Source organism: Choristoneura fumiferana, chromosome 25 (genome assembly GCF_025370935.1).
Source record: "Choristoneura fumiferana chromosome 25, NRCan_CFum_1, whole genome shotgun sequence".
NCBI lineage: Eukaryota > Metazoa > Arthropoda > Insecta > Lepidoptera > Tortricidae > Choristoneura > Choristoneura fumiferana.
The window spans coordinates 4,582,263-4,606,425 of NC_133496.1; the positions used below are offsets into that span (position 1 = coordinate 4,582,263).

The window sequence follows — 24,163 nt, forward strand, 5'->3', positions numbered from 1 at the left end:
ATCATTGTAATGTCTTTATTAGTATTCGTCGTAGCTTTTAACAGACTTGTATTGGACATCCACTTAGTTTCTTACTTGAGTTCATCTTGCTCTTTTTTGGTAATTTGTCTTTCGACTTTGTAATCAAGTTGAGTAAAGTTAAGTAATTATATTATTATGAATGAGTTTGCAATGTCTTATTTTTGATTACATATTTTAGCGGAATTGAATGCTAAACTAAGTACGATTCGTAAAAAAAATCTACATAAATTTGAGTTTCATTGTGTTGTTCACAAAATAAATACTTCATTTTGTTAAACCCATTCCGCAAGTAACAAAAAAAGTTGTTGCTTAACTTAACTTGAGTGACTACAAAACTAAGGCATAGGTACTTACTACGAGTAGTAGGGTACTAAAAGTAAGGTGATGTTGATATCTTAGAAAAATCAGTTTTTTGCCCAAACAAATCTGTCCGCGACATTTTTCAAACAATTGCAGGCATGTTTTATAAGTAAACATGTTTTTCTGTAATTTAATAGGTGGTGTACATGAATACATGCAATCCTACGTAAGTTCAACCTATTAAACCGTGTAATGTCTTGTTGGAAGTACGATTTTTTGGTAACGCCAGTGACAATTTTGGTAACGCAGGAGACGCCCAAAGTGTGGCTAAAATAGTTGATTGGCCCATATAAGCATAATTTTGGTTCCTAATTAGTACATTTTCGCTAAACGTCAAGTAGCCAAACTAGTTCAGCTATCCTTTTTTTTTCAGTGAGCGTCAACACTAAGACATTTTTAGGGACCATAAACATAACATTTTCATAGCAAACTGGGGCAATTTTATTTAATTTCCCTTAGTTTTTTTTTTTACTTTTCAGCCCATTCCAAGGCAAGGGGTACGCGCGAAGCATGCTTGCTAAATACAAGTTTCATGGGAAAATAATGCGTTGGTCCTTCCCTTCCACACAGCAGCAGGGCTACTACGAAACTTGAAACTCGAAGTTCGTGTCGTGCGGTTCCTCTCGCTCTCGTCTTAAATAGTATAAGTGTCAGAGGGACCACACGACACGAACTCCGAGTTTCGAGTTTCGTAGTAGCCCTGCAGTGCTCGGGGCCAGAGTTTGTAGTTACCAACAGAATAGATAGCGCTGTTCATTCTCACATCTCCCTTCATTGCCTTTTACACCACCCACGGGAATGGGTCATTCCTATTCTAAAACCCCAACACTGCTACCGCTATCAGGACCTTAGTTCTCTTCAACTTATATCAGTTTACGTCTAGCATTATTTACGGCAGGTATTTCGCCCATTAAATTGCTATGAGTTATTGCTTTAATTTGAATATGGTTACAATTAGAGGCTTTAGCTTATATTTACTCTAACGATGGAAGTTTGTGCGCATATTGGCTGAATGGTTTTTGTTCATTCAGAACTTCGTTAGTATTTTTATTCTCTAGTGGATTCTGCGGGAAGTATTATTTGATAGTTGGAGGTCGCCATCTTTCGTTCAGTAAAAGCTCTGCATCGTATCGATGCAAAAGTGCATTTCAAATTTGGTAGTGTCATTTTTGAAAAAGGTAGAAGAGGAGAAGGAAAAGGAACGAAGGAGGGGAAAGGAGAAAATGATGTTCTGCTTCTGAGATAAAATATAATTAAGCAACATTAATGAATTACTACCATTTTCTTTATCTGACTTTTCGATCTTACCTGCGGCATGTACCCCACCCGTGGTCCAGGCACCCCGCTCCCCGGACTCCCCGGTCTTCCCCCCAGCACCCATATTTCACCAGAGTTCAGTCTACGTCTTCCCACGATGCAGGATAGAAGAGTCGTCTTCCCACAACCAGAGGCACCAAGGAGGCCATAACTGTAAGTAAATGTTATTTATTTACACACAAACTATAAAAGAAAAATAATACTTAAGCTAACTTATTCAAAGCCTAAAAATTACAAATATTATCCAGATCGCTACTATCGGGCAAGGTGTCCATGTTGGCTGGCTGATTTTCCTCGTTGTATGACTATGTCCCTCTCATTCTGAGAGGAGGCCTGTGCCCAGCAGTGGCACGTATATAGGCTGGGATGATGATGATGGCAATGTCAATGTACGTTGTTTAAGGAAAGAGCCAGTCTTACGAGTATGGTCATAGTTTCTCTTTTTAAAATTGAACACGTTAACTTTTCTGTTTAAGACTGCTTCCACCTCGGGGACAGTTTAAAGTTGTAAACTCATAGCGGAAGCACAGACTCCTGGTTAAAAGTTTCATGACCCATATTAGGGGCACCTGGACAAGACAAGGAAGGTATTAACTTTTTTTAAGTTTCTCTTCTCCACGGCATAAGTTTCATAACATAATGTTCTGCCTTTACACATTATTTCAACTTTACACTTTCTATTGCTCTCATAATTTACAAAGTGGAACTTTTCAAATACCCGTGACCTAATTCAAGAAACGGCAGACAATTTGCACAACTCCATCCATATTTAAGTGACAATTTAAAATTTATTCACGTCAAACTTAAGTATATTTCCGTTCCATTTAATAACAAGAGTCCGTGGCAATTTATCATTTTAATGCCGACTTAAAATTATATTTTTCATGGACCACTGTAATGGGAAAATGGCGTTAAGTGTCCCAATAAAATTAAGAGCTTCCTTCTTCAAAACCCGGATTTAGCAGACAGGGGTTGGAATTTTAACGTTATTCTTTAACATCAATCATCGTATTACCCATTTCCCTGCAATCCATTGAAAGTATTCCAGAACATTGTATTCTATGACGGTTATTAATGCTATTACTGGATTTAACCTACATTTTTAGGGTTCCGTAGCCAAAATGGCAAAAACGGAACCCTTATAGTTACGCCATGTCTGTCTGTCTGTCCGCTTTGCTCAGAGACTATCAATGCTAGAAAGCTGTAATTTTGCACGAATATATACATAAACTATGGCAACAAAATGGTACAATAAAAAATAAAAAAATGTTTTTAGAGTACCTCACATACACGTAAAGTGGGGGTGTTTTTTTTTTCTCATCCAACCTTGTAGGTAGTGTGGGGTATCGTTGGATAGGTCTTTCAAAAGCAAATTTTCACTAAAATCGAGCGTCCCCCCCCCTCTAAAATGTAAACCGGTGGGTGGAAAAATTTGAAAAAATTCAGGACGGTAGTAAGTATATCAAACTTACAAGGAAAACTATAATGGTTAAGTTTTCTTGAGAATTGTTAGTAGTTTAAGAGTAAATAGCAGCCTAAGGTATAAAATACACTTAAACTTTGAATTTTCCGTACAAAATACGAAATCCTTAGAAAAATATTACTTATTTTTTTCATAATGGCTGCGGAACCCTATTTCGGGCGTGTCCGACACGCTCTTGGCTGATTTTTTTATGAGAAAAAACAGCGTATATGACATACATGAGGATAATTACGAGTATATATGGACAGATATATTTGTATAGAAATACGAATGTTTGTTCCCGAATCTTCGTTGTTTAATACATCCAAACTAACACTATAAATGCGAGTGTGTGTGTTTCTGTGTTTGTATGTTTGTCCGTCTTTCACGTCGAAACGGAGCGACCGATTGACGTGATTTTTGGCATAGAGATAGTTGGCCAGAGAGTGACATAGGCTACTTTTTATCCCGTAAAATGCACAGTCCCCGAGGGATCAGCGCGCGATAATCGAATTCCAAAAGAAAGCTAGTATTTAATATTTAAGTAGATATGTAGTACTCGTATATCTGTTGCCTAGTACCCATAACTATAACATAAGCTTTGCTTACTTAGCGACAAGATCAATTTTATTTAGTGTGAAATATTCTGTGATATTTATTTTTAAGCATAGGATAAACTTAATTTAAGGTAAAAGTATCGATTTGAAATTAATATCAAATAGGTCTGAAAATGTAACATCGGAAATTTACCACGAGCATTAACGGTGGAGGAAAAATTAATGAGGATACCCGCGCTAAGTTGAGTCTGAGCGATGTATTCTTTGACGCGGAAGATGGGTTCTGCAAGTTAATATGTATCGCATAAGGTGGTACGCAATTGGTCACGAAGAAACCATGTTAAAAATATAGTAGTGTTATAGAAAATAATTCTCAAAATGTTCTATAGTAGAGACCGCGGATTGGCAAGCGCAGCGTAGAGATAAACGGACGACCAGGTTAAAGCCGAGGGTTCACGGTAGATGCAGGCCACTTCCAACCGAAGCAACTGGAAGTCTATGGAGGAAGCCTATGTCCAACAGTGGACGTCCTACGGCTGATGTGATGAGGATGATAGAAAAAAATACTTACATAGCTCCCTTAGGCACAGTCATATTGAGACCATCAAGAATAACGTTGGGGTTACTCTTCGAGCCATATCGCTTGTGAGCTCTCCTCACACACACTGCCTGTTGTCTTCTAGAAGTAACCGTGGACTTCTGGGACTGGAACTGGTGCCTTCTTTGGTTTAAGTCGAAGTTATCTGTTACTATCGTCACGTGCTCTGGCGGGATTTCATCCTCCAGGGATATAGTAGCCCCTGCATTATCGTAGGCTGGCATGGTTCTGAAAAAGAATAGAAACAATGTTATTATATATTTTTTGGTCAAAAAGTGATATTTATATTGTAGGATGTTGTCCGTTTCTCCTCCCGTGGACGCTGTAGAATCCGGCTAAGGGATAATGCCAGCATCTCTACTTGGCAACCTTACATCCTATAACGCGCTCCCCAATCTGCTCGCCAAGGTTGAAGAGTATTGCGTCGTTGCTACTACAACACCGCGTAACTAGCTTTTTCCATAAGGTATAATTTTGACTGTCAGAACAGTACTAACATTGTACTGTTCTGACAATGAAAATTATACCTTATGGAAAAAGCTAGTTATGCGGTATTGCAGTAGCAACGACGATTGGCGTCTTTGGACATGAACTACCCTGAGACTCACTCATATTCATACATCGGGGTTTTCGGTGCGGGAATGATTTCAGGAAGAGTAGAGATAAACAGAGAGGTTAGTCTGAAGAAATCTTATTATGCCTAATGAATAACTACCTCTCTGCGAAATGTATACAAACTATAATACAATTTTATCTTAACTCATTTAGGGGGTACTTTAGCTTTACTACCAAGTCTTATAAGATAATAATAAAATAACCTGCAGTAATAGTAGTTGAAGAGATTTTCATAACAAAATACATATTAATATTTTTTCTATATTTGTAACAGTCAAGCTACAGCGTCTTTCTGTAAATATCCATTTCAACGAACTAAACGATCTTTCTACGTCGGTAATTGTAATAGGCGCGAGTAGGGACTTAAGAAAAGCCAACAACTGTAAAGGACTACTCACACCCACTTGCTCGTTTGCCATCCAGTCGAATAAAAAAAAAACCTTAACTCGATTTAAGACGTGAGTTATCCGTTACAATATCATTTAATATGAGTATTGGGGACCTCCCGAAGGAGCAGGTCTATGTCCAACAGTGGACGTCATTTATAAGTAAATACTTATTACTATTTTTCTAAAAGCGTTTTCAATAAAAAGACTCGTCAACATTTTTTACCCTTTTTCAAATGCTAAGATATAAACGAAGTATGAAGCTGTTCCCCGCTCCATCTGCAAAGAATTCATTTATAGCTATCCCGCGGGAACATTGCGATTTTCAATATCTAATAAAATCTATTCTTCCTTTACACCGGTTCTGGTTTAAGTTTTAAAAGTTAACAGACACGCGTTCCCTCTTAGACATAGGTGTACGTATATAGTCTTTCTAAATACTGGCACGGTAAGCAATTTCACCCTTCAGAACTAACAACGCATCAGTGATCCCTTTTGCCCTATTTCTTAAGTATATCAACACTTCTCGTTAACCGAATAACTTTCAAGTTCATAGAATTCTAAGAACAAACTGTTTGATCCCGTTGCTTAGTGTTAGGTTTATAGTTTAGGTAATAATGAATGTCCAACAAGTGAGTCTAATTACTGTTGAAATTAGTAACAATCAACTAGAACTTTACCAGCTTCACACAAAGTCACTCTTAAGTCACTTTTAAGCTAGCCGTGTTTGTTTTACGTAATTAGTAGAACTAGTTGATTGTCAGTCATGTGTAAAAGTTTTAGATAAAAATTCATTTCAAACCCGCACTGCAACACCGAAAAGTCATAATACATACAACTGAAATAATCCATATTTCATACATCGAAAATCAAAATACCGAAAGTATAAAACGTCGACAGCGATTATATCGAAGCGATGTTATTAATCTACGCTACTGTTCAAACGATGAAGGTAGGTACTTATTATTTAACTACCTAACCTATATTGTTAGTTTCAGGCTTTCGATCAAACAACTTTCAGAATCTTAAGAAGAAATCTTTTCAAATTCAGCATAATAATGAGTATTTCAGTAAAATAAGTGTGTATGTATACATACATATAACGTTTATTATACAAAGATAAAGAAAAGAACACAATTTAAAAACTTTTAAATACTATAGTAATAATCGTAAAGTGTAAGTTGTGAGTACTTCTTGATGTCAAAGTCTAATATGAAAAACACAACATTAAAATTATTTCTGTGCAAAAACTATACACAAATTTAACCTAAGCCTTAAGATTAGGCTCTTCAAGTAAAAAAACTTGTTTTTAGTTATTTGACGTGAGAAGTACGTCATAACATAACGCAAAACTTGTTTAAGTGTACGCGTAATATTTAAATAAGTTAAATATTTATTAAAACAGGTCTCAAAGCTGATGATGAAAATACAGAATATTAAGTTTTAGCAACTGTCGCGGACATGTGTCTATGCCTTGTACATTTTTAAATCTGTAGTTGCTTAGCGACAATTATGATTGAGAGAAAAAGGAATAAATAATATGGAATATAATCCAGCTTTTTCACAGCAACATAAGACAATTTGTGCTGTCTATATTTCTTTTTTTATCATTAGAAAGAAGGTAACTTCTGGCTGACGTGTCTTTTTACTGAAAAACACTATTGAAAAATAAGTCACATCAAATATGTAACAATTAGCAAGGACATAATAATATGATCATTTACACACTTTTGGTATCATTAATAGTAGAGTGACTGATTTTGACTGATTTTAAGAACGATCAATAACAAGACTCGTCAAGATTTTTACTGTTCTAAGCACGAAGCTCAGTAGCACCGTAAAATATCTAAGGATAGACCAATTTCTTCAAGTGGATATTAGCTATGTTTTATTAAAATCAATTCAGCCTTAAGATAACCTATATGTTCTAACAAATAAATTTTTTGAACCCTATGTTATGTAATAATCCTATTTATTAAATGATTGAATAATTACGATCACTACAGGTTCCATTTTAAATAATACAAAATATTATTGTAACATTTTTAAGTATTACTTGTCTATGAAAAGTTTCATTCATTTAAAAAATCAATGCGTTAAATATTATTACCTTAAAACCAGGGATTTTTTTTAACTCAACCAGCTTTGATTATCGGAACTCAGAAAATGTTTTGACAAAAGAATTTGATTATGAGTTTTAAATCGCAGTCATTGATAAAGTACGAAAGTGATTTTGATAAAAAGTGATTTCTATTTTAATTTCAAAAAATAGATACTTTATTGTTTTAAATACAATAAATGTCAAATGTATGGAATACAAAATTGACAGCACATTCAAAAAAAATGATTAAGATGAAAATTTAACCGAAGTTAAATAACATCAATGTAAAACTGTTTAAATTAAACTTTGAGGTCAATAATTTCAAAATTAAGTTATATGAAAATATTTAAAAAAAAGTAAGCTTTAGTTTTTTGGTCAAAACACTGTTATGAAAGTATAATATCAGATTGAGCAAGTGTGCGTAATGTGCCTATGCCTTATTTTAAATCTCAGTTGCTTAGCGAAATTATGTGAGGAATTAATTTGAATAATAATATGGAATAAAATCTTTCACAAACATAAGATAATTTGTGCGTCTAATTCCCTCCGCCACGTGTCTATTTCTTTTTAAGTAACTTCTGCTGACGTATTTTTACTGGGAACTATTGAAAAAATCGACCATCATCAAATAAGTAACAAATATGCAACAAAAACGCTTTATAACACAACTAGCTGTTGCCCGCGACACCGTCCGTGTAGAATTAATTTACCGCTATCCCGCGGGAACTACGCAATTTTCCGGGAAAAAAACTATCCTATATCCTTTCCCGGGACCCTAACTATCTGTATACCGAATGTTAACTAAATCGGTTCAGCGGATTTAAACGTGATAAGGTAACAAACAAACAGACTTACAAACTTTCGCATTTATAATATTATAGTGGGATTGAGATTTAGATTACTTGTAAAAACTATTTCGTATTAAGTTGCACAGCACTAATTAACCTCTCGCTTTATTTTAAAGAAGCTAACTGTTTGCAATTAGCAGTGGCCGATACAAATTGCGCAAGTGGGTACGAGTAAAGGTGTCAAGGTGAGTGTGATGGCCCGTCATAACATGAGACGCGGCCCTTTGCTAGCGGGTACAATTTAGCGGGCACTTTAGCGGGTACAATTTAGCGGGCAATTTGGCGGGCACTTTAGCGGGTACAATTTAGCGGGCAATTCAGCGGGTACAATTTAGCGGGCACTTTAGCGGGTACAATTTAGCGGGCAATTTGGCGGGAAATTTGGCGGGTACAATTTAGCGGGCAATTCAGCGGATACAATTTAGCGGGCACTTTAGCCGGTACAATTTAGCGGACACATTTGGCGGGCACTTTAGCGGGTACAATTTAGCGGGCACTTTGGCGGCTACTATTTAGCGGGCACAATTTAGCTGGCAATTTAGCGAGTACAATTTAGCGGGCACTTTAGCTTGTACAATTTAGCGGGCACTTTAGCTTTCGCCAAAAAAAACATCATCATCATCCCAGCCTATATACGTCCCACTGCTGGGCACAGGCCTCCTCTCAAAATGAGAGGGTTTCGGCTGTAGTTCCCACGCGGGTTCGGTGCAGATTGGGAACTTCACACACTCCATTGAATTGCTACGCAGGTTTGTGCAGATTTCCTCACGATGTTTTCCTTCGCCGTAAAGCATTTCAAACATTGGAAACTTTTTTTTTTAATTTTACACATGAATTTTGAATTTTTTTTTGACAAATTTTAAAACCTAAACTTGCTAAAAAGGCTCCGAAGCGGTAACGGGTCGTGTGCTCTGCCTACCTCATTTGGGAATATAGGCGTGATGTTTGTGTGTGTGTGTGTTGAATTACGAAAAGCTCAGGGATGCGAGCCGGGGTTAACATTCTACGACATGAGTTCCTTTAAAATGGGCGTGTATCGATTTTTAAAAAGAAAGTAAGGCTCCATCAGTATGATGATTTTGTATAAAAAATAACATAATGCTGACGCTCGAAGTGGAACCCTACGCGGAGACATAAGTTATTAAGTTCACGGACAAAATATCACCGTGTCTTCCTTATACGCGGGTCAATATTGAAAGACTAATACTTTGTTAGTAGGTAAATGACGAAGGAAGAGTCATTGCTTTTCATAACTTCAGTGACGCAGTGTGAGTCAGCGTCTGTATTGCATTAGCGCCCAAATACCTTTTTTTTTTAATTTGATTGAATTGTAATTTCGCACATAAAATTCACTCAACCCTTATAGCCTTACTTACTTTTGTTAATGAACTGAAAGTATTTTTTTTATTCTCAATAAGCAATTCTCACATAAATAATCAAGTAAAAAAAATGGTTTATTAAAAGCAAAAACAATTTACATATAGGGTTTCCGTTGGTTCCACACTAGGCTAAGCTTGTCACGTGGAAACCTGATTCGAGGTACAAACATTTAATTGATTTAATTAAATCACTAAGTTTTGAACAAAATGGGAAGTCGAATGCTGGTGAAATGAAAAGTAGACAACTAAACGAACAAGTTGTGTGGTTGTGTGTTTCCGGCGCAAAAGTGCCCATAATGCTCGAGGCATTTCCATGTTGGATAGCTATGGACCAGTGGGTAGCGTAGTTGGGGCGGTGGGGGGGCGGTCCGCCCCGAGCGGCACATTTAGGGGGCGGCAAAATACCTAACATACAAATTGAATGGTATGTGTAAAGTTCCCAATCCGCACTGGACCCACGTGGGAACCGTAGTAGCCGTAGCCCAAGTGTTCTCATTCTGAGCGGAGAACTGTGCCCAGCAGTGGGACGTATATAGGCTGGGATGACGATGATAAATCCATAACAAAAAAAATTCGCACCTACGATTCGGACCGATTATATTATTATGATGAGTACCCTAAATAAGAGGACGGCAAAATATTCTTCCGCCCCGGGCGACTATACCCACGGTACCCCACTGCTTCGGACAGCCTTTGCACTAGAAATGACTTCCGAGTAATTGCTTAATGATAATAAAAAAAAATACTTTTAGATTATAACTCAATTCAATTAATTATATTTTTTTAGTTAAGGGTCCTCCCCTTTATGAACTAAAAACAATTACTTCGCTCACTTCGCGTAATCTATGCCAACAAATTCGTTCATGCAGCTCCTCCAGAAGAACACACAAATCACACAAACCTATTATCACCACCATCACATTACACCGACACGTTTCGAACCCAATCATCCTCAGAGCAACGCAATTGATCACCATGCTACGAAATATTAAACTCAAAATAAAATGAGCTCACGCTAAAACTCAAAACACGTTTTTTTCCGGAGTTAGAATACCAAGTTAGATTTGATTTTCCACCCCCGAAAACCCCCCATGGCAAATTTCATCTAAACCGTAATCCATATCTACAAATAAAACAACAATTGGTTATTTAAAGATATTAGGTACTCACTCAAATGAACTCAAGTGATTCACTGAAACGTAACAAATCTTAACGGATATTATCGCGTATTTTGACTTATTCATCCCGACATTTTGTCCCGTTTCTGTCTTGCTAGATAGTGTAGATAGGTAATACTTTTATTAATATTAACACAGGAATATTTTTGAAGTTTAAGTGTTAAACTAAGGGCATCCAAGAATTCAACTCAAATTAATTCTGTCTGAATCAGCATAAAAAATTATGGATCCGACTGAAAAACAGCGTTGCGGCTTGCCGTAACATTTTGCTGAGTGGGGCCCACTTTATAATATTCGATGTTAATTTTGTATTCTTTCCCTCTAATGTATTATTTAACCCCCGACACAAAAAGAGGGGTGTTATAAGTTTGACCGCTATGTGTGTCTGTCTGTGTGTCTGTCAGTGTGTCTGTCTGTGCGTCTGTCTGTGTGTCTGTCTGTGTGTCTGTCTGTGTGTCTGTCTGTGGCACCGTAGCTCTTAAACTTAAATAAAGTACTTTAAAAAACTACTTTAGATTCCTGTTAACCTTAGCGGTCCCCCGACACCGACGACGCTTGGATAAAAAAATATTACTAGGTACTTTTATACTAAATTAACTGAGGATAATTTTGCGGGAATCAGCATAGTCCCCGCGGGATAGGGATAAACGAATTCTTCGTAGATGAAGTCGCGGGCAACAGCTTGGTAGTGCATAATTTTTTTTTACTTTTTAGGTGTCTTTTTTGGCGGCGTTTTTTTGTCGGCGTTTTTTCGGGGTTTTATAAATTTTAATTTTAGTTTTTTATATATATGTATCGAATCAGTGCGCATCTACTCTTATAATTTTCGCAAGTCATAATGTAATGTTATTCAAGTTTTTCCCCGTCGAAACAATATTTTTTTTAGAAATTATGAAATGGTTATCTCGTAAAACTCTATAGGTTAGCTTAGGTTTCTTCTATAACAATTCAAGGCAGTTCATGGAATCAGAAAAAAGGGACAATTATGACAGTCGATATGGACCCGTATCGAATGTGTTAATAAAAAAATCTCTCAAAAATACCAGCCAAATGCAAGTTGAACTCGCTCACCGAAGGTTCCACATAAATTTACCACCACAAAATGTGTATTTTTATCTGAATACCATGCTACGACATGACGTAATACGGCAAGAATAAGTCAAATTATCGCACTTCTGGCCAAATATATGGCACGAATATAAAAGTTTCTTTGTACCAGCAAATGAACCGTTTGCCCAATATCCCTTATATGCTTCCATGGCACTCTGTTATCAAATAAAAAGTACAATATTATATATAAAGCGCTTCTCTGATACAAAGGAATTCTCCCTAACTGCGTTGTCCTTGGAGCGTTACTTTGACGACTTGCCAATTGGCTTCCGACTTGCCAATAAGCTATGTTTGGCACAATGTAATCATGACTATAAGAAGTCGTTACATCATTATATTTGTACAAATATTGTCTTTCGACGATAGTAGATAAGCAACGATGATTTATCAATGTAAATATTAATTTCCTAAGGAATTAAAAAAGCTACGTTGCTAAAAAGTAGTAGAGAGATCGATAGCACCCATTTTGCATCTTTTTGTTAACCCCCGACGCAAAAAGAGGGGTGTTATAAGTTTGACCGCTATGTGTGTCTGTGTCTATGTGTCTGTGTATGTGTCTGTCTGTGGCACCGTAGCTCTTAAACGGGTGGACCGATTTGAATGCGTTTTTTATTTGAAACCAAGTTTTCTAGCGATGGTTCTTAGGCATGTTTTATCAAAATCAATTCAGCCGTTTTTGAGTTATTGAGCTTTGAAGTGACAAAGTTTGGGGTTTTCCAAATTTTTGTTGGTTGGTTTATATTCCATATAGATACATTCTACTTCCACTGCTGGACACAAGCGTCTCAGAATGAAAAAGCTTGGGCCGTGTATTTCGCACGTGGTCCCCGTGCGGATCGAGAACTTCATACAGACCATTGAATTGCTTCGCAGATTCATACAGGTTTTCTCACGATGTTTTCCTTTACCGCGCGTGATAATTCCGAATGTTATTTAGCACGTGCCTAAACATTTCCAAAAATTCAGGAATAGGCACGAGCCCGAGTTTGAACCCACAATCCTCTGCATAAGAGGCCGTATTAATTGAAATTGTCTAAAATATTTACTTGGTAATAATCATCTAAGTTGCTGTCTCGAAACATTTATATTTTAATCTTAACTTCGATTATTTTTCCATTCACAGTGGCTTGCTAAATAGTTACCGATGGTGATAATTTTAACAGTAATGATGTCATAAATGGATTTCCCCACCTGTGTGTAAAATTATATTTTATTTCTATCAAATAAATACGATTTGATACGAGCTGTCGGTAGGCCTCCAACAAGATGGAGCGACGACCTGGTTAAGATCGCGGGATCGCGGTGGATGCGGAAAGCACAAGACCGGTCTGAGTGGAGAGCCTTGGGGGAGGCCTATGTCCAGCAGTGGACGTCTTTCGGCTGACATGATGATGATGATGATGAATACGATTTAGTCCACAGATAGCTCAGTCATCAGGAGGTTTCTTAGCGTGAGTCTCGGGTTTCGATCCCCGACTAGAAAATATATTTTTATATAGATACTACGGTTGTTGACTGGCATGTTTTGAATGTTAACGTAACATGAATTTACGTATTTAGGTATCTATGTCATACATTAGCTTTTACCCCCGTTTTCGTCTGTCAAAATTTCCTTTATCGCGTGAACTATGCAACTTTCCGAAATAAAAACTATCCTATGTCCCTCTCATAGTCTCAAACTATCTCCATACTCATTTAAATCGGTGTTCTCTTCTTTCACACACAGAAAATTTATAGCATTTCGTTTCGCAGAAAATGTTTCATTTAATATTAGGTCCTTGTATTTTTACTTCGAATATTATTGTTTCAACGACTATTTACTTGAATGAAACATATGTTTAATATATATAAAGTTTGGTTAGGTTAGGTTAGGTTAGAACTGCGACCACATTAGAAAACTAATTGCATGTTTTTCTTGATAATAAGTTTTATAATACCTAAAAAATATGAAAATAAATGATATTTGATTCGTTATTCTTTGATATGAATTATCTAAACAAAAAATTATATTTCTAACAAAAATCAATGATTTAAATTTCTTCAAAGTAAGTGTTCTGCGTATTGATTATTCTATGAAACGATAATATGATAAAAATGTCTGTTAAACGAAATTCTATTAAAATGTTGTCTGTAAAACAACGTACAACCATTTAAATCAGTTAAGCGGTTAAGTGTGAAGAGGTTACAGACAGATAGAGTTACCTACTTTCACATTTATAATAATTAAGTACTTATAAGGGTATAAGTGTTTTGTTTATTCATTGCCTGGTACTATATTATTATAAGCGTAAGCTTTACTTAGTTCGTGGCTAAGTCAATTGATACGATGATGCTAACATAATTAAAGCCTAAATAAGCCTAAGCCTAAATTGAATAAAGATATTTTGACTTTTGACTCAATTATTATTACACTAGTTGTTGCCCGCGACTCCGTCCGCGTAGAATTCTTTTAGTGCTATCCCGCGGGAACTATGCTATTTTCAAGGATAAAAACTATCCTATGTTCTTCCCTGGGACTCAAACTATCTGGATAGCGAATTTCATCTACTCAAATCGGATCAGCGTTTCAGACGTTATAATATAACAAACAAACAGTCTTACAAACTTTCGCATTTATAAATTAGAAGGATAATCCTCGATATAAAATGACTAAGCTATCGATTTGTTTGTGTTCCCATTTTCCTTCAAAACAATCTCGACCCATAAAGGCACTCTTTGATTAAAGGCCTTCCCTAATTCATTTAATTCATCAGCATCTAATTGTTCTGTATTATTAGGACCCCTAATTAAAGAACGCAGCATTGCTTAGATCTTTACGATAATCCATAGGTCATATATATGCTTATAGCCCTAGGAAATTATTTAAAATCATGGACCTATATAAGTGAATATCGGAAGTACCTACGCTACCGAAAGTCAATAATCTATGAACTTCAAATACTTTCTTCAATCTACGATTAACTCATTTTAATACGCCAACCAAAACGCCGGAGCCAAAATGGCAAAAACGGAAGCCTTACAGTTTCCTGTCTGCCTGTCCGTCCGCGGCTTTGTTCAGGAACTATCAAACTATCAATGCTAGAAAGCTGTGATTTTGCAAGGATATATATGTTAACTATGCCGACAAAATGGTACAATAAAAAATGAAAAAAAAAATGTTTTTTGCGGACGTAAAGTGGGTTTTTATTTCTCATCCAACCCTATAGTGTGGGGTATCGTTGGATAGGTCATTTCGTGAAAATCGAGCGTACCCCCCCCCCCTCTTAAATCTAAACCGGTGGGTGGAAAATTTGAAAAAATTCAGGGTGGTAGTAAATATATCAACCTTTCAAGGAAAACTATAACGGCTAAGTTTGCTTGAGAACTATTAGTAGTTTGAGAGTAAATAGCAGCCTAAGGTATAAAATATACCTAAACTTGGAAGATTCCGTATAAAATACTAATGGCTACGGAACCCTATCTCGGGCGTGTTCGACACGCTTTTGGCCGGTTTTTGTTGTTCGAATAGACGGAGATCACATTTACATCCGTCAAATAAAATTAATCAATGGGTGGTAAAACAGCCCCTTATTGTATCAATTTAGGTATACCAACAATACAATGTTTATTTATACTTTTAGCATTGGGCTCGTGCAGAAGTATTGATAGTTTGAGTAACAAAGGCATAACTCTACTTACATCAGTTTCGCATCTGACATTTGAGTCAAGTAAGAAAAAAACTCCAAAAAAAGTTGATTGGCTATATTACACTATTATTTTTAATATTATGTGTGTAAATACTCGCACTATAATTATACCCTATTATAATAAGCCATTATAATTATTAGTTAAGTTAAATCGGTTTTTTATTAGAAAAAAATAAATTAATATTATTTTAATAATTATGTAAACTCTTTATTGTACAGAAATAGAGAAACAACCACAATTTGCAAATGTTAAGATACGTGTACGTACATAGGCGAAAGGCGAACCTATGTTTAAGGGATCTCTACCAGTCAACCTTTAAGTGAGTAGAAGGAGCATTCAGTAACTTGCTTCAGATGATTAGAAATAGTTTTTATCAAATCCTACGGTATTAGTAATAATTAACGCGTTTTCTTATTTTTTTCCCATTCGAACGCGTTTTTATATTTTCAGTATCAAATATAAATTTTGTCAGCAGTAGCAACTATTTTGATATAGGTATGATTCATGTATGTCACTAAAATAGTCTATGAGATAGTACAGTTAAAAAAAGAAAATAACTTTCAAACCGCTTTTCCTCGAAATGTGGTTTGAAAGAGTTACTGTACTCTTTACAAGGAGAAACAGTGTTTAAAATGCAGAAATAGTGGAAGATACGATGGTTTAAAGTAACCTAAATAATAATTTAATGTATCCTTTGTATTGATCCAGGACTTTGTCCCAAATCCAAATCCGTACAACCGCTTTACAAGGAAGCGTAGGTAACAACGTACTTACACACAGACACATAAACTAATATTCAGACTTGCGAAATTTGATATAAATGATAATTTTTAGCGGAGAAGCGTTTATGACATTACTTAGAATAATATCAAAGTTTTCAGACAGTATTATCGCCCTGTCAAACGATCGCCCATTTCACAGTGGATAAGTTCAAAGAGTCGAGTCGTGTGTAGATTCACTACCTATTTACATAGTTTGCTTTATAAAGGCTGAGGATATTTATTGTAAAGTATGTACGTATGCAGACTCTTTATTGACACACTCCAAAAGTCGAGTGGTTGGAGTCCCGCCACAATGTGAACTTCTCCTTGGTGATAAAAGTACCGTCTTAAGAACTATCGGCTTTCTGTATGGAGTCTTTTTGCCCTAAAGGAGTAGGTGTAAGATTTTGCGACAGGTAATTTGACACCGCGACGAGAGTGTGTCACTCGTCGCAGAATTAACGTGATTATTATTATATCCCATTAATATTATAAATGCAAAAGTTTCTTTTCACACCTCTCCTTCAGAAAAGTAACTTTTCCTCCCTGACGAGAGGGAGCAAAGTGCAACTTTTCTGTTCAAGGCTTTTCTAAGGGTTTTATTGCAAACGCCATTTTTTAAAGTTGATAATGGTAAAGCCACGCCATTTCTATGCTGCTTGTTCTTTAATAATAATTAGAATTTATTTTTCTCAAGTTTCTTAATGCTCGGTGTGAAAAGTTGTATGAGGCACTCGGGAGCAAAATTATTTTCATAATGGGCGTTAACACTTAAATCCCTCATTACGCTCAGGATTCTAATTTAGAATCCCTCGCTACGCTCAGGATTCTATTGTAGAATCCTTCGCTACATTCTGGATTCAATATACCGCCCTCGCCGTAAATATACCATTTTGCTCCCTTGTGACACAAATAACTATTGTTACCTCTTCACGTCTAAACTACTGAACCGATCTACGTAGATGAAATTCGGTTTACAGATAGTTTGATTGCCGGGAAAGGATATAGGACAGTCTTGATCCCGGAAAATTGCAGAGTTCCCGCGGGATAGTGATAATTTGATAAACAAATTGTACGCGGACGGAATCGCGGGCAACAGCTAGTAGTATATATTCTATGAAACTATTTGCCTGAAACAAAACATATTTATACTTACTTGATATCTTAACTATACCTACCTCACCTATTTCACATATTTGCCAGGAACTGCTTCATTTAGGCACTTGTCTCACCGCCAGCGAGGAAACGATTGGCTATCGACTATTTTCTCGCTCAAGAAACGAACAAAAGATATAAGATCCTGTGTGAGTAAAAGAATAACATATATTAATAGTTGATCGCTGGCTGTTCACACTGTCGGCGAGAACTCGCTCTTACATCTTTTGTCGCAGCGACAAAGAGCTATAAAACTCGCTGAGCTATAGATACTCGCTCAGCGATGTCAGCTTGGCGGCCGCCCCGCACGAGCGAGTCGAGTGGAGCAAGTACTCGCCCATCGCACGCGAACACTCGCTTACAGCCGAGCGACAAAACTACACTCGCTTCTCGATGCTCGCCCACTCGTTTCTAGTTACTCGCTCTACTCGCTTCTCGCTCATCGTCGGCGGTGGGACAAGTGCCTTAACGTTTTGCTCGGGTATCATTTGCATATCATCTAGTTTGTCCTCTAACACTAAGTAAATAAGCGCATTTACTCTTTGCATAAGCTATTACGAGTATCTAAGTACCATAGGTTTGACCCCCATTTATTTTGAATATTCGAGATTGCTTATTACATAGGTACATAGAAGAGCAGCAAAAACTAAAATGATGTATCTACATTTTGAACGATAAAGTACTAAATGTAGTTGCGTCGTTTGGCATGTATGACGTGATTATTTCGTACACCCACTGAAATATTATTTTATAACTTAGGTAGGACATTATTCTTTAGATGCATCTAGTACTTACTGCAATATTGTTGCATCTTAGTCCAATCACGCGGCTAGACCACCAGCAGTCAAGTCGTATTATGACTCATTAAATATGAATGCCAGTTAATTATGATGATGATTGACCTGCACAATATCTTTATTCCGCCGTTTTAGCAATTTTTTTGCGGCGTGCAAATGTGATATTTTTAGAAGTAATTAAAAAGCTTATTTGAATTAAATAAAATCATTCCATTTATATCATACAGTTCTATCTTATATTGCAATTCGAGCACGAAATCTCTAGCTTTGTAGAACTGACCTCAAAACTATTAAATCTTTGAGTAAAATATACTTAAATTGAATGAAATATAAGTAAAATTAAAAAAAAAACAAGTAAACAAAGCAAAAAGACCAAGTGTCTTCTTAAGAAGACTCAACCCCCAAATAGTATTTTATGCAACAGTTGTATAACAGGGTTCAAAAAAGGCGAGTGGCGTGAGTTACGATGTGAGCTTTAGCGAACATCGTAAGAAAAAGACGCCACGAGCTTTTTTTGATTTACTTATACAACGTTGCATACAATACTTTTTCTTCGACTTGGGTACTTATTAATTAAAAAACAAAATTAGAGAAAAAGTAAACTTGAAATGTTTTCATACTTTAGTAAAAAGTATCGCAACCGCAAAGAGAAGGTAAACAACAATAAACAAGTGAGAAATATGAAAACGTCAAAATATGTCTAAGTTAAATTTTGTTTTTGATTAACGTTTATTTGCCTGTGTCGATGTTAAAAATAAGCATTACTTAAATGTTGGCAGGCTACGGATTAGTAGGTTCGGAAAGTTTTTTTCTGTATAAAAACCATATAAAATATGTAACTGGCACCTTAGCGTGTCCGAACGTACGAATTAAGAAAAAAAAGTAAGGGATTGCAGCAGGGCTACTACGAAACTCCAGACTCGAAGTTCGCGTCGTGCGGTCCGTCTGACACTTATACTATTAATATGAAAGCGAGAGGGACGGTACGATACGAACTTCAATTTTTGAACTTCAGAGTAGGCCCTCAGTATCGTTTTAGCAACATTACGATACAGTGCTGTTATGGGGAATAGACAATATAGACTTTTCCAGAACCTTGTTATGTATGTTGTTATATTACTGTTCGTGATTAAGTAAATCACATATTACAGTATAGGAGTAGAAAAAAAATGAATAGAGTATGATAAAACTACGACTCAAAACTAGTTAAGAATAATGCCCTAGATAAAACGACCTTCATAGATAATATAGACAGTGAGTAAGCACTAGGTGCCCTTTGAATCAACTACTAGGATCACCATAATATTCTGAAATTTGGGCAAGTCTCTGCAAAATATCGGACATTTTAAAACATTATCGGTGTACTTAGCTATATTTAAGTTTATAGGTAGTAGCGGGCTAATTTTTGCGACTTAAAGTTTTTAATAAATTCTTTGTTTTTGAGCAGTAGTAAGAAATCGAGAGTGGCGTGTTTTTGTTTACTTTTGTGCATTTTTATCTTATAGTTTTGTATATTTAGGTTAAGATCTAGTGAATCTTTATTTATTCATAAAATAACTTACAATATACCTACCTAGTTCACGTAAAATGAGATCACAGGGTTTTCATTTAGACTTAGTTTTATATCCGGCAATTCACCAGACTTCAGTGTATATTTCCAAGAAGATGTTTTTCAAGTAAAGTTTGAAAAAAATCATGATATTTAATACCTACTTTTATGATTCCAATTCACGCATTTTTTGAAATATATGGAGGCGCTAATTTTGTTTACGTTTCTTACAAAACTGGACAAAGTCCAATGTTGGCACAGATAGTAATGGTTGGACATGTCCTTGATATTGCGGACAGATGGTAACCCTAACTTCGCCGGAAACCACAACCGGTGCAAACAGGTTTAGTCTCTGCTTGTGTTTAGTCCGGAATCCTGTGGTTTAGCTTGTGACCCATCACGGAGTTAGCTGGAGTATTAGGCAATGCATCCTTCAGAGGATTGTGTAGTCACGGATTTTCGTACAAACAGCGATAACAGTTTTTTTTATACATTGTCAATCAACAGAAAAAAGTATACACCTTTTGTTTTTAGCTGACTTAAAGAAAGGGGAAGATTTTCAATTTCGTTGAATTATTGGGTTTTTTTACCTAAAAATTTAGTTATTTTTGAACCGAATTGGATTTTTTGTCAATTAAGGCATTCATTCCGGTTAGTCGCGTTAAATTTGAGGGTTAAAAGTACTTGATAATGACAATAACGTCGATAAATAGTAGATTATATTAGCAATAGCATAAAACAAGCCATTTTACCCAAGACGTTCATATAGCCACCCGAGCCGGTACGGCGAGGGTGGGTAGACACGTCGAGGGGAAAATGGTTTTAATGCTCGAGTTTTACACTGTGCTTTTCACTTCGATTGCGAGGAAATGAAATAACAACAGTGGAAACAATAATTCTCTTTCTATGTAGGTACTAGGTACCTTTTATTTTTTATGCATTATTATAATAATTCTATTTTTTTTATTTTACTGATTTATTTTGATTAATTTGATTGATTTTTAGTTTTACATAAATTAAAACTTATTTAAAAAATATGTAGATTTTTTTTTTGTTTGTGGCTGTTGACACCTGATTACCTTGGTCTTAAGTTGGTCTTAGACGAAGATTTTACTTTATGCACTAGAACACAAAAAGTCATTTTATGTCGCCTAAATACAGCATAAACACGAACTTCGTGAACACGAGAAGTGAAAAGTAAATTGTACCTACTTTTTTTTTCAAAAAAACTGTTAAAAACAATGATTTTCACGATTCGGTCAACTATAGGTACGTAGACGATTACACGACCAAATAAAACACCAAAAATCCGTAATTACACGCCACACCCAACAAGTAAACTTTACATTAACCCTAATCACAGGAATTACGAGTAAAGTTCTAATTCACAAAGCTATACTGAAACCAATAAAGTACAGTTGCCATTATAACTGCCTAGATTACTTTGGAAAGCCGACATTAGCCTTGGCATTATAACAAAGTTCTAAGTTTCCTTTATAGGGTTGCCATTTCGAATTTGGAAACCCCACTAATTTCCAGGCTAAAGTGTTACACCGGATGATTATAAAAACTTTATCTGACTCAACCCTTAACAACTTAGTGAACGTAAAAAGACTTTTACCACCTATTTACGTAAATCATTAACGTTCTTGTTTTCTAAAAAACACTATTAGAGCGTTAGTGACCCATATCTCACACGAGAAGAAACTAAAAAGAAAAAGGACACTAAATCTCACAAAATGATAGGCTATAAATTAACCCCGACTCGATTTTTTTATTTCCCAATAGCCTTTTCAGGGTTCCGTACCCGAAGCGTAAAAACGGAAACCCCATTACTAAGACTTCGCTGTCCGTCCGTCTTCCGTCTGTCACCAGGCTGTATCTCATGAACCGTGATAGTTAGACAGTTGAAATTTTTAACTGTGGCCGCTACAAAAACAAATACTAAAAACAGAATAAAATAAATATTTAAGGGGGGTTCCCATACAACAAACGTGATTTTTTTGCCGTTTTTTGCTAATTATATCTAATGAATGTTGTATAGATGGTGCGGAACCCTTCATGCGCGAGTCCGACTCGCACTTGGCCGATTTTTTCACGTAGGTAGCGAAACAGAAACGTGATTTTTAACACAGAGCTTGTTCACGGGTCCGAGTAGGGTAAGTTACTTTTTATGCCGAAATAAGCAAATTTCAAGATAAAGAAGAATAGAATAGAATAGAACAGAAAAACTTTATTGTTGAAGGTCGCGTAACAATGATATTAGTCTGAAGATAATTCTTTTATTTGTTCATTCATATTATATGGCAATTATAATTAAACTACATTACGAAAAATTAAAAATTAAACCTAAAAAAGTGAACAAAGTATGTCAAACATTCACTGTCTTAGAATAAATCTAGATTATTCCAGCAGATGATAGAGTTCGTTTGATCGATCATCGCCATGAATGCAAAGGTTTTCAGCATTTTTTAATTATACTTGGCAATTTTTTTCTTAATATTAATAAATGTTCAAATTGCACAGCGTCAAAGGGGAGACTTCATAAACAAAAAAAAACGACTTTAAACCTATAAGTCGGTGTTCAATAAAACTAACCCAAGTCTCCTTATCCATTCAGGATCATCTTTAAAAAACCTGTTATCTATTATTCAAAGAAAATAAAGCGTAAAAAAATTGCATGATAGATTGTTTTTATTTTTTTATTCGTCTATATGGCAAACGAGCAAGTGGGTCTCCTGATGGTAAGAGATCACCACCGCCCATAAACATCTGCAACACCAGGAGTATTGAAGATGCGTTACCAACCTAGAGGCCTAAGATGGAATACCACAAGTGCCAGTAATTTCACCGGCTGTCTTACTCTCCACGCTGAAACACAACAGTGCAAGCACTGCTGCTTCACGGCAGAATTAGCGAGCAAGATGGTGGTAGCAATCCGGGCGGACCTTGCACAAGGTCCTACCTCCTGCAAAAGATAAGCGGTTAAGTGCAGAAAATACTCTGTGGTTAATTGAAATCGAAAAATAAACTCTCATTGTTTTATCTATAAAATGCACTAATTCCGGGCGGAAGGCTAAAATAGTGGCAACTTCCGGAAAATCAGATGAACGTTACCTACCTTTAAACGAGTAAAAACTGTATTCAACAAACGACCAAGTAAATCAATATTTCATCTAACTGGCTCAATGAGTTAAAGACATTAGGCAAGTTGATTATTTAGAGACCTATTGAGAACTTAGGAAGCCTGCCATCTCGGCCTATATACGTCCCACTGCTGGACATAGACTTCCTCTCGGAATAAAAGAGCTTAATTTGTAGTCTCACCATGAGCCCGGTGCGGATTAAGAACTTTACACACCTCATTGATAATTGAAAAGTGTGTGTTGGTTTTTCCTTTTACCAAAAAACTCGTAGTAAATTCCATGTAAAATTTCGCACATAAAGACCGAAAAACTCAAGGTTCAAGGCCATTGGTTAAACTGGTGCTCTTTTGAAAGCCTTAAGGTAACTCGACCTCATTAACTCAGAAATTACATGATATGTGTACGTCATAATCACAAGTAGTATAAAAATAAAGAAAAATTAGGTTAACTCGGGTACACGTATAGTTGGGGGTTTTCTTTACCCTTTAGTGTGAGAGTCGTTGAATAGGTCTTCTATAATTCAACTTTCAACGGAAATTAGGTCTGTAATACAAATTTCGCCGGTTTTTAAAGTTAAAGGCGCAAATCAACTTCAAAAGACTTTTAGGATAGCGTGACAAGAAATATCTCGAAGGAACTCCTGCTGTAATTAATTTACTACTTTCCTTGTTTGTCTGTAACAGTTCCGTCACTAAGTCGAAGGTTCAGACTAGATTACGTTTAAGCTTCTAAGGATTAGAAGACAATGTACTAATAGAAGCGTCCCTGGCATGAATCCAAGGAAATTAAGGGATAATGAGGAATAAAAATAAAGTCAAATAACATTCGGCGAAAGACAGAAAAGAAATCAATTTAATTGAGATGAAAATGATAGTTGAAAGTCGCTCTGTATGTAGAAGAAAGACATAGTTAAGTCAGGAGAACCCACTTGTTCGTTTGCCATCCAGTCGGAAAAAAAAGTCGAGTTACACCATTGTTCCTCGAATAGTGCGACTTTTTTTATAATTATTGTTTTAGGGATAAACAAACTTTAGCTTGGTGTTTCCTCGACGTTTGGATGTGCCAGGTTTTCTAAGAAACTTAAAGACCGCTTTTTATCATTATTTGACTTACCTACTACGACATAGTAAGTTTAC

The 24,163-nt window shown here is 36.0% G+C and overlaps 1 protein-coding gene across 1 annotated transcript in view; it reads right to left on the minus strand.

Annotated features, from left to right (window-relative positions):
* Window positions 1-24,163, minus strand: part of LOC141442465 (ABC transporter G family member 23-like) — a 100,250-nt gene that overhangs the window by 37,493 nt on the left and 38,594 nt on the right. The window contains exons 2-3 of the mRNA XM_074107472.1: window positions 4,289-4,543; window positions 1,690-1,849 (exon numbers count right to left, since the gene is read on the minus strand). Coding sequence (XP_073963573.1) covers window positions 1,690-1,849; window positions 4,289-4,539 — 411 coding nt within the window. The 5' untranslated portion in view covers window positions 4,540-4,543. The remainder of the gene's footprint in view (window positions 1-1,689; window positions 1,850-4,288; window positions 4,544-24,163) is intronic.